A 12,542-nucleotide genomic window follows, 5' to 3' on the forward strand; every position below is an offset into this window, starting at 1 on the left:
ATCGAAAGTGCAAGGGAATTCAATTCAAGGGAGAAACCCAGTTTCTCAGTCAAATTAACGAAACTCAATTTAAGGAAGAAACATCCAGCTCCATTGCATAACCTCCTAACCCCACGCCCCCGCGCCGCAGTCAGAGTTCAAATTACTCGTGCTTTGCCTTTCCTTTTCCCACAATTGTTAGTCAACTGTGAACCATCGTAAGACAACAAACAGATATATGACTGAATGATGGCCACGTTATGAAAGACACAGAGCTATCATCAAATTAATCCTCCACTTGCTTCTAAACATACCACTGCCTCTACAAACATCTCGTCTCCCATCCTGAATGCCAAAATGATCTAATCTACTCAACCGCAAACACATCAGTATGCATACAGTAAAAAAAGTTATACTTCTATATACTTTTGTACATATTGGAACTCAACCGAAACAGATGATCCATATGTACAGGCATTTATGATGATGTCTACAAAAGAGGACAACTAGTATAAAATATTTTGCATGCACCAAAACTACCAAAATGTCATGCAAAGACTGCCATCCCACACGCTAGCTCCAAGCCTTTGTAGAAAGCGGTTTTCCTCCCATAATCTTCCTTTAGAAAACCCCCTGAATCTTTTTTCCTCTTTTCTTTTGGGGCCAATTTTGGCATGTTACCTTCCCCTTTCCGTGAGAATTCAAGACAGATATTTTTCAAAATAGTATTATCTCAAAAGCTCCTGTGAATGGAGGAAACATCTCTCATACCTTGTAATGAAACTGGCTGCTCTCTTACACGTGATAAAACAATGGAAACTTGCTCAATTGCAACATCTAGCCGCTCCTTGGACTTTGTAGATTCCGTTACCAGAGTTGATACCATACTCTGCAGAAACTGTATTCTTTCAGCATGATCACTTGGAGTACTCTGAAGGAGCTTTGCAGAAGGTGTGCTGATCCGGCGCCAACGGACGGGAAGGTACCTATCTGGAATCTGAAAGCAATTTCCTGTTGAGAGAACTCGAAGGGCATGCCGACAAAGAATTCCCGAGAACTCGAAATGATGGCAACTGCAACTTATGATGCCTTCCTGTGGAACCCAATATACTTTCCGACCACCCTCAGTTTTTGTGTGGTGTCTCACTAGAAAACCATCATCTACGTGAAAAGATGCATAGTGGGCAGCCAGAACAAGTTGTTCTTGTAGCTTAGAGAAGGCAAAAGGAGTCAGCATCGCGGCAGCATGGGATTCCATGGGGGCCCCTGTTTTCAGGCATATATTTTGGAGATTCTGTTGCATTGTTTGTTGTTCTCCAGTTTGATCTTTAAAATCTACGACAACTGCAACCTGCCAGTGCAAATTAAAGTAAAACATAGGAAGACTTTTATTGCAAATTAAAGTAAAACATAGGAAGACTGTACTACCCAGTTGCAGATTCCAAATCCCCACACCACTTGCCCCATTTACTTCTTTGGCCAGGTACTAGGTCAAAATTGCCCATTAGTTACTTTTCTTTCTTCAATATTTTTGGCCAAAGACTTTATTGTGCTCAAGTTTTCTTCATTTTGCAATACTATATTAAAGAGATTAGTTTTTCTTATTAGCACGACTCATTATCATCAAATTTTATATATGGCTTTTTTTCCAGGCACATGTCAACATTCTCTCTTTTCTTCCTTCAAATACCAGCACTAGGGCAAAAATTTAACCAAAAGAACATAAACAAAATGGTGGAGGCCAAAATTAGATTGACTTGGTTTTGATTCTATTGAGCCACAAACAGCGTCTTGGTTGGAAAGATCTTTTGAGGAAGAGGAGGTGTATGAAGTGGTCAGAGGAATGGCAAAAGATAAAGCACTAGGTCCAGACGGCTTTTCACTGGGTTTCTTCCAAACTTGTTGGGAGGTTGAGAAAGAAGACATTATGAATGTGTTCCAGGAATTATTTATGGCGGGGTAGTTCAAGAAAAGTCTGAATGCTACATTTCTTGTTTTGATCCCGGAGAAGACTAGTGCATTGGAAGTGAAGGACTTTAGGCCCATTAGCCTCATAAATGGGGTATACAAAATTATTTCTAAGGTGGTTGCAAACAGGCTAGGGATGATCGTTGGTAAGATAATCTCAAAGCCACAAAATGCTTTTGTAAGGGGTCGTCAAATTCTAGATTCTGTCCTAATTGCCAATGAATATCTGGATAGTAGATTAAAGTCTGGTATTACAGGAATTATCTGTAAACTAGATATGGAGAAGGCATATGATCATGTAAATTGAGACTTTCTCTTGTATTTATTGAAGAGATGTGGCTTTGGGGAGAAATGGTGTAGGTGGATCAGATGGTGCATTTCAACGGCAAGATTTTCAGTTTTAATCAGTGGCAACCCAGAGGGCTTTTTCAATAGCTCACTAGGTCTAAGACTGGGAGATCCCTTGTCCCCCCTTTTATTTGTTATCATCACGAAGGCTTTGAGTAGGATGTTATCGGCGGTGGTCAGTCATGGGTTTTTGTCCGGATTCTTATTGGGTGATCCGAATAGGGGCTTGATCTTGGTTTCACACCTATTATTTGCAGATGACACACTAATCTTCTGCAAAGCAGAGCAAGACCAACTTCGGGCTTTGAAGGAGCTTCTCTTTTGTTTTGAAGTAGCGTCAAGGCTAAGAAGGAATTTTGATAAATCCGAGTTAGTGGTAGTTGGGATATAGTTATTGAGAAAATAGAATGAAGATTGGCAGGGTGGAAGGGATTGTATCTGTCGAAAGGAGGCCGGGTGACCCTTATCAAGAGCACTCTTTCTAACTTACCAACATATTTTCTGTCTTTATTTCCAATTCTAGCTTGTGTGGTGGCGAGGATTGAAAAACTATATCGTGACTTTCTATGGAGTAGATTGGGAGATGAATTCAAGTTCCACCTAGTCAGTTGGGATAAGGTGTGTAGACCAATTTCCTCTGGTGGGTTGGGGATAAAGAATTTGAGAATATTTAACCGGGCACTTCTTGGGAAATGACTTTGGACGTACAATATGGAATCGGAAGCTCTCTAGAAACTTGTGGTTGATTGCAAATATGGTAGGGGATGGGGGGGTTGGTGTTCTAGTGAAGGGAATGGGTCTTATGGTGTGGGGGTTTGGAAATACATAAGACGAGGGTGGGGGGTGTTTTCTCGATATACTAAATTTATGGTAGGGGAGGGTACTCGTTTAAAATTTTGGAGGGACATTTGGTGTGGGGAAGAGGCACTCATGGACTCGTTCCCTTTGGTTTTCCGAGTGACACGTGACCAAGAAGCTTCGGTGGCGAATCTCATGGATTGTTCAGGGGACCAAGTCCAATGGAATATATTCTTTAATAGAGCAGCCCAAGATTGGGAACTAGACAGTTTCGAGGCTTTTTTCAGTTTAGTGTATACTACGAAACTGAATGGAAGGTGTGGTGATAAGCTGTGGTGGACACCAGCAGGAAAGGTATCTTCTTGGTGCGTTCCTTCTATAAGTCCCTTACCTTACTTCCAAATACTCATTTCCCTTGGAGAAAACTATGGAAGAATAAGGCACCTTCCAAGACACTTTTCTTCACTTGGACAGCGGCCCTGGGTAAGATTTTGACTACCGACAATCTACGAAAGCGTAGGGTAATTATTCCTGATTGGTGTTGTATGTGTAAGAAAGCTGGGGAGACAGTGGATCATCTTCTGCTACATTGCGAGACAGCTAGAGCCATGTGGAGCGAAGTGTTCAGTTGTATAGGGTTAAACTGGGTGATGCCTGCTATAGTGGTGGAATTATTGGCTAGTTGGATAATATCGGGTGGAGTTCCACAAATCAAAGTTGTGTGGAAGATGATTCCTAGCTGCATTATGTGGTGTATATGGCGAGTGCGTAACGAGCGGACATTCGAAGATAAGGAGCGGACCTTAGAGGAGCTTCGAGCTTTATTTTTCTGCACCTTACTTCTTTGGGCTATAGCTGTAGATTTTAATGGCCTAAACGTACATGATTTTCTTGTTTCTTTTACAGCAACTTAGATAGGTCTTACCTTTAGTATAACTTCTTGTATACTTGGGCTATGCCTATTCTTATTAATACTATCGTTTACCTATAAAAAAAAAGAACATAAAAAAAAGAAAAAGAAATTCAAAAGCCCTTTATTTCAGTGATTTTATTTTCAGTAATCATGTCCTGCATATCTCAATACCGGTATAATCACCATTTAACAACCTTCTGTGAATGGCAGAGTATTTCCACTCCTCACCATAGTGCATCCAATACAATCTGCCTGTTTGACATGTCTTTATGTTTTGGCATCTTCAGATACAAAAAGTCACAAAAATAATTGACCAAAACAAGGCATAGATTAATGATTACTGGACCAGAAAAGGCTTGCTGGGTTAGTATTAATAACTTTTCCTTCCTCTCTCTTTATGGTGTGACAGAGAAAGACGGGGAGGGGTGGGGGCAAAAGCTTTTGAACATAAAAAGGCCAGTCTTGAAAAATCCCCGACACATTCTCAGCATGCCCAAGGTGAAACAGGCTGCCAAGCCCCAAAAATTTTATATACACAAAAAACAGAGAAATGTTATATCCTAATATTCTGAGGCTAGTCCTCACTGTTAGCAGCCCAAGACCTTTAAATGATACTGACTAAAATGTACAACATGGTACCAATTACACTGAGCAATCATGGGTCATCACTTAAGAATACTTGCGAAAAAAAAAAAAAAATCATGATGTAAGATATAATAGAAAACAACAGTAAATAATAATATGCTTATCTGATTAAACAGAAATAGTAAACGAGAATGGCATACTTGTTCTACAAAGTGTGCAAGCCGGGTCTGTGCACTCAAAAATCTTTGAATGAAAGCATTAATCGTCTTTGACTGGCCAGTTGTAGTCATTCCAGCAAAGAAATGGCTTCTCAAGAATGGTAATGCCCAAAGTGAGCGTAACCCATACAAATTGGCTATATGCCTGTTAGTGTGCAACCCGAAAGAATTTACCATGTCACTCCACCCGAGTTCAAAATCATCAACTGTCTCCAGATTATAGAGTTGAAAGAAGTCTGCCTTCCATTCGTTGTACCGTTCTCCCAGTACAGCATTGAACCAGGATGGAAACTTTGCCACAATCATCCATATGCAAAGAGCATGCTTAGTCGTAGTCATTTCCATGGTTATTGCTTCTTTGAGACACATATTTTGGTCAGTTAAAATTGTTTGTGGAGCCTTCCCATTCATGAACCTCAAGAATGCCTTCCATATGTACAATACAAAACAAAAATGCCAATATCAAATTAAGAGCAGTGTAGCATTTTAGAAGAAAAATACGTGTGAATGTGCAATAGATTATTCATAAACAGATGAGAGTCCTAAATAAAACTTTTGGAACGGCCGTAGTTTTGAAGATAGAGAATGCTTGTTGGGAGAGGTTAGAGACTTTTTCTTCCATATAATATTTCTTTGGGCATCTGCTATTGTACTTGATGGGGCCTGTTTTCATGATTTCATTGTTGCTTTTTCTAGTTCCTAACTTGTAATTAGGTGTTCTCTCTTGTATACTCCCTGTGTACTTGGGCTATGCCTAATTACTTGGTTTAATAAATTTCTTTTAACCTATAGAAAAAAAAATCCTGAACAATACCAGGAGGTGCTCCATCTGCATTTACAGGGGGAAAAGAGAGCCTGATCTCATACAAATTTACTACTACAAATCTGACATGTACATTCTCAGTGGAAGTCTGGCCTGTTTCCCAACATTTAAGGTTGTAACATCGAGAATATTAACCCCCAATTAACATATTGAAACTGAATCACTTAACCAACATTATTTTGTGCAAGGTCCAGAACCTGACTGGCCAATAATATCTAATCATCTGCCACATTAGCTACTCCCTGATGCTATCTTAACATCCACCTGTATAATTTTCAATGCCTATGTTTCTATGCATCAATGTCTCTTTTGCTTTTGTTTATGTCACATAGAGAAAAGAAATCGAGTGAGTTGTCTGATTGAGATTAATTGCAGTCAAATGTACAATATAATTTGACAGATTAGTTGGAAAAAAAAAACAATTATTTTTCATGCCATTACCTTCAATGCCCACGAAAACGACCTCAGATTTTCCTCATGCAAAAGGACGCAGCCAAAGAAGCAAGGCATACTGTAATTATTCATTCCGACCCAAATCCCCAGAGGCATGTCAAATGCAGTCAGGCGATGTGTTGTATCAAACACAACCGCATCACCAAATATCTCATATGAATGAACCGATGACGCATATGACCATGCAATGTTCTCTAACCTGTGGTTTGAATCAAGCGTATACTCAAATCTGAAGTTGGGGTCTTTCTCCTTAATGTTTCTGCACATTCTTAACAAGTCTATACTCTCCTCTTCTGGATCTAATTTCCTAAACGATTGGAGTAAATTCCTCACATCCTTTTCAGTGAAGGGTAAATATCCAGGCTCTACACACTTCTCAAGCTCCATAAGTCTCATCATCTGGTGCACAGAGATGCCTGTTTTGGCAAACATAAGGATTCTGCCCTTGTCTGTATCTGATATGGTCCGGTATGCAGGAAGGAAACGAACTTGATTTGGTTCTAAGAGCTCATGATTATGGTGATTTGCAAAACCTGTGACACGCCATTCTGGTGCCCCTAATTCTGTTGTCTTGCTTATCCGCAAGTATGCTTGACATCCACACCTTGAGGATTTACGGTTTCTTTGAGGTTTACTTTCACTCGAGGTTTTAATAGGGGTGTTGCCAGCACGGTGGCACACAAAGTACCGTCTCGTAAGTCCTTTTCCAATCCCATCCTTTCCCTCTGTACGATGGCGCCGGATTGAGAAGCCGCATCGCTTTGCAAATTCACTATAAAATTCATAAGCAGCATCATGAGTAGCAAATCTTTGCCCAATGAATGGAATTGCATCATTAGTGGTTTCTAAGGAAAGCCTGGTTTCATCAGGTGATTCCTCTGTGCTACTGCTATCATCCAGGGACAAAGATCTTTGATCTGAGGGATCATCATACACCACCAACATCGGTCCAGCCTCTTCAGACATACTTTCTCATTAACCCACCCAAGGCCAACCTAAGACCCTATGTCTATAAAAAAAATAAAAAAATAAAAAGAAAGAAAGAAAGAAAGAAAGAAAAACCATTAGGGGACTAAGTCCCAACAGATGGACTATATTTTTTCACAAAAGATTAAAAAAAAAAAAACAAACAAACAAAAGGGGCATAAAATTAATTTAATTTCATAACAAATTAAAAGGACACAAGTGTAAATGTAAGAATAATAAATGCCAACTAGTTTTTTTTCTTGTGTTTTTCATGTATACTACCTGTGTACTTGGGTTTTTCTATTAATAAAATTTCTATGATTACCTATCAAAAAAGAAAAAAACTAGTCTAAATGCTGGTCAAAACTTAGCACAAAGAAAATAATAGAAAAAATAGCAACCATGGGGATAATTATTTAATAATCAACTCAAATATCATTTTAGAATACATAAAATTTGTAAAATTCTATAAAAATGTAGAAGAAAAAAGTTAGCAAAATTAATGTTGCTTAGATGATTTTACAGGGATATGAAACAAGCTTTGATACATCTCCTGAAAGGATTTTACAGGAATCTCCCAAGTAGCTTAGATGGGTCCCTAAATAGAGTTTATGTTGATTATCAAAATTTGAAAATTTTGGTAAATGTTACTATAGAGCTCATGTTTAATTCAAGTCAAACTCCCCCTCACAGTTAAACTTTGGAATTTGGAAAGAAAGGCCATAATACAAAATGATCATTACGAATGCTATTCCCGTGTTTTAATTTATGTTCAATTCTATCTCAAAAATTTTGTTGCATGCCCAGGTTTTTCTCAAGAAAACACCTAACGCAGTTCAAATGCATGATTATCTGTCCCAAAATACAAAACTCGTATCAAATCTTTTTCCACGTTTCCTCGTATTTAATTAGATCACATCACTAGCTCTTTTTTTCACAGGCATTGTTTGATTTTGCATAATCTCTACCAGTCAATGAAAGTCTTACAAAGTACAAACCATTTTCTAATTTTGTGTTAAAATTCAATCATATTCATCCAAAGCACCATACACCCAAATCATATTTCTCCAAACAACCTCGGAATCTCAATCATTTTAAGCTTCTTTCCCTGTTTATGATTTCATTGCAAACAACTACACACATATAGACAACCACATGCTTGCACATATAGACAGCTCAATTCAATCGCATTTCCCAAACATACTGCAAAATTGAGGATAGCCCATTATCGAAAAATGGAAAATTCACAATGGGTTTTTGTCGTCAGCCACGATTAAATCACTCGAACACGATCTCCTTTCATTTAAGAGTCACTGTCTGCACGTTTTACTCCAGATTAAAAATAATGAAAATTACATACAGAGAGAGAGAGAGAGAGAGAGAGAGAGAGAGAGAGAGGGTACCATTCATGTCAATTGTCAAGGATTCCATGTGTAGATTGAGAAGCCGGGTGTTTTCGGGGACTTGCCCTAAAATGCGCTGGAGGTGACGGGAGACTTTATATACTCCGTGCGCACTTTACTATCTGACGCCTTCTTTGTTCCCAAACAGTGCTCTTGTTCGATTTTAGGACTTAATAATTTGCATGCCCAAACATACGCATTATTATTGCTTATCATCATAATTATTATTTTTTTTTAGAGGATGCTTATCATTATTAATACAATTCTGCTATATGCAACTGCCTGTGCGAAACCGGAACAGAACCTGCTGATGTGGCAGTGCCAGGTCAACTTATATTTTATTATATATAAAAAAAAGGCAAAAAATGAATGAAATGTGCATAATGGGAGAGAAACGGAACCAAAATCAAGCCGAAGCTTGAGCTGAACCCAGAGACCCATCCTCGGAAGGATTTCGTCTGTCATCGTCGTCGCCGCCGTGAATTGAAGAACCAGTTGTTGCGGTTGGCGTTTGTCACACATTCCGCATCTAAGCCGCCGTCGACGAGGGATTCCCCTTGATATCCAGATCTGCTTCTTCCCCTGCCACGTTGAGTATTTGTTTCTCTTCTTTTAGCTTTAATTTTCTGTTGTTCTTCACACATTCTCATGTATATGTCTTTTACTGGTGAGTAAAGATTCAATGAAGTTCTTGACACCTGATGTTCCAAACGATGAGAGTGTTGGGCTTTGGGTATATGTTACAATTATAATACTCTGAGCTATTGTTTTCGTGGGTATGTTTTTATAATATTCTGCCTTCCTTTTATGTCATTTACATTTGTTTGAGAAGCATTTCAGTGGGTAATTCTGTGCAGGTTTGACTATTCTGGATACGGCAATCATCTGGAAAGATTGGTTGAAAATTTGGAAATTTTTGCTTACAAAACTACATTGTCTGTAACTATGAACTAATTGTTCTGCATAGTCTCATACACTCTGGGTTAAGGGTCATGTATCCTGTAAAGCGTACATACTGGTTTGACATTTATAAGGTAATATAATTCTTCTTGGATTTCCTTTCATATTTATTAGGCTTGATCAATACATTAATGAATTGTTTAATCGAATAGGATACTGCTTTCTGTTGTTTGAGTGCAGAATATTGACAAAATCCCACTGGTCAATTGTCCTGTTCTTATCATTCATGTAAGTATGCTAATCTAATTTTTTCTAAATGTTTCTGTTGAATAATCGCACATGCTAAATATCATCACATTAATGACTTTTTGTTGTGTTCCTAAATCTGTAGCGAACGTCTTTCCCGAAGTAATTGCATGATACCCAAAATATTTGATAGATATAATTGGAGTTATATAGCATCTGTAAATGCAAGTCTAGAACTTAGCACTAGTGCTAAAGTATTTATGAATGTTAAGAAATTAAAAATCAACCTCTCAATATCTAAAAACCATCTTGAGATATTGACATGACCTATTAAACCTTCTTAGGAAGGCAGGACGTCGTCTTGGCTTTTAGCCATCCATCCTATAACATCTGCTATCCTTTTTCACAGCATCTCATCTCAAAGTTCATTAAACTAGAAAGGAAAAAGCCCATATGAAAATGAATGCATAATATGAAGCCATTCTAAATAATTTAAGAGTGAAAATTAGAAACTGCAATCTTTACAAAATGAAGAGATATCCAAAACATTCCTTCACAATGATAATGAACAGCCACAGTACACAATTCTAAAAACTCTATCATCAGCACCTCCATCAATTATCCTAGTCTACTTCAGAATCAAGCTACTAGTGGAGTATAAAACCTTTGTGCATTCGTAAACCACTTCAACAAGACCAAACTTGATATTGTCTTTGACATACTCTTCAGGGTCTATCTGTAGTTGGAACTCAGCTTGAAGCTCCTCAAGTCTTATTGCTGTGTCATATAATATGGAAAGAAAACTAATTATCAGATCTTTACAAAACAAGGATAAAAATATTGGGGGACAAATGGGGGGAACTAACCTCTTTTTGGCCTTAGCAAGCTTAGGTATAAGGGAAGGTTCAGAAGTATTCTTCTGTTGAAACACAGATAGACATTAATGCCACCACTTCTTCTGTTTATTTCATCAAAATATAAACCTCCATGCTCAATTACAACTTTTGTGTCGTCCTATGGTTTTTTTTTTCATGGTTTTCTTTTCAATCAAGTCTAATTAAAGTGGTGCTGTTATGGTTCTTAAATTCCATTTCCTGCAAGGCCCTATAGAGGGAAAGTTGAAGTGCTGAGGAAGAAGAAATTGGAACTGCAGATTGCTATGTTTTTTTTTATGGTGATGATGACAGTGATGAGAATTTTGCAGTTGGTTGGAGAGCTCAACACTTGTGAACAGCATATTTTACGTGTCACGGAACATAAAACTATAAATTATTGTCAATATTTTAGTGCATTTCATAGAGGAGTGAAACTATAAATTATTGTAAAGTAGTTTGAAAATGTGTAATTTCATGTTTGAATCTAGCTGGATGACTCATGCATAGCATAGCAGGAGGTGTATTCTATCTTAGACAATGGCTCGAGTTTTTATTTTTTTATTTTTAAGTGGTTGGCTCCTTTAGGTTTCAGCTAGGTGCAGATTGTTCAATAGCCTTTGGCAGCTGCGTTAATGTTACCTTTTTAATGTTCAATAGCATTTGGCAGAAAGTTGAAATTAGTTTTGTTGTTGTGTATGAAAGCTGCTGGATGTTTTTTGTACGCTTGGTATATGTATATGCTGCTGTCATATGTTTTTTGGGCTGTTCAATTGCCACACTTGGTTTGAGCACATGATGCTAATACGGGTCGTCTTGATTGGAGGAGGATTGACTTATGGCTAGCTATGTATATGTATATGACCGACTATTCTGATGTAAGTTAGACTTATGGCAATCTTAGAATTCTGGGCATAATCATTCACTTCGCAACACCTTTTAGTAAATGGTTGCACATGATACAATTATAACTTCAGGGAAAAACTAATATATTGGGGGAAAAATTAGAAAAAGTGCAAGGTAGATTTTGCTTTCAAGAAAATTGAAACATTCCAAACACCTAGCAATACCAGTACCAACATTGTTACTAGTTTGTGTTCCAACCCTTGGAAGAAAATAGAAACAATTCCAATACCTAGTAGTACCAGTTCACAGTTACACCAAATAAAAGCAGTACAACACATTTCTGAATTTCAGCAACTTAGAATCCAATGCTCATCATATGGAAATTCATTCCACTACATTTAATTTACATTTAATTCTCCACAGGGATTCAAAGCAAAATTTCTTATATCATCCCAAAATATACACAAATACTGTGTGGAAGAACATATTTATAAGGTAGATTGTTACTTAAACCAGCCAAAATGAACCTAGACTTTTTACATGGAATTTATCCAAACCAAGCAAACAAAATAACAAAGGTGACAACCTAGTACAAATACAATAACTTTCGCTTTCCCTTTTTTAGATTTTTCGCCATCTCTCTCACTTTATCTTCCCTTTTCCGCACAGCATACTCGTGCCGTAATACATCATCCACATATTCCACGCCTTAGTCTTTCCAAATAAAATGTTCTCCTCTAGCAATTGTAGGATATCTGCCCATACAAAGGATTCACACCTTGCATCTCCCTACATAGTACAAACTCCCAATTAACATGATAAAATAAACTCGGCAACCAGCAAATCGATATGAAAATATGACAAATTAGAAGTTGTTTTACCGTATTATACTTTGGGCAGGCAAAGAATCTCCTTCCTGGATTTTTCTTAGTGTAGGATGTCTTTAGTGGTGTTTTCAAACCACACCAACAAATAGGTGATTCCATGACAAAATCATTACATAAAGATGATGATTGGGATGATGCCACACATGATTCTGAAAAACCAAACCATGGATCCCTTGTATTAGTCAAACCATAAAGGCAAAAATTGGTAAGTAAAGCCATGAAAAATAAAATCCAGTAGTTAAGAAATTTTTTTGATCATCAAACCTAATTAACACATTGCAAAGATCCATCAAATAAGCAAGACAGTTTTGTAATATAAGAAATCCTGTATGAATTT

The 12,542-nt window shown here is 37.6% G+C and overlaps 1 protein-coding gene across 1 annotated transcript; it reads right to left on the minus strand.

The window, feature by feature from the left end:
* Positions 1 to 375: 375 nt before the first annotated feature.
* Positions 376 to 8,614, minus strand: LOC121257596 (protein FAR1-RELATED SEQUENCE 11). Its single transcript, XM_041158675.1, has 4 exons — positions 8,455 to 8,614; positions 6,074 to 7,094; positions 4,792 to 5,235; positions 376 to 1,330 (listed from the first exon to the last, which is right to left on the minus strand). Exons 2-4 carry the CDS (start codon positions 7,049 to 7,051, stop codon positions 713 to 715), a joined length of 2,040 nt encoding a protein of 679 aa, XP_041014609.1. The 5' UTR covers positions 7,052 to 7,094; positions 8,455 to 8,614; the 3' UTR covers positions 376 to 712.
* Between the last annotated feature and the right edge of the window lie 3,928 nt (positions 8,615 to 12,542).

Source organism: Juglans microcarpa x Juglans regia, chromosome 3S, assembly GCF_004785595.1.
Source record: "Juglans microcarpa x Juglans regia isolate MS1-56 chromosome 3S, Jm3101_v1.0, whole genome shotgun sequence".
Lineage (NCBI taxonomy): Eukaryota > Viridiplantae > Streptophyta > Magnoliopsida > Fagales > Juglandaceae > Juglans > Juglans microcarpa x Juglans regia.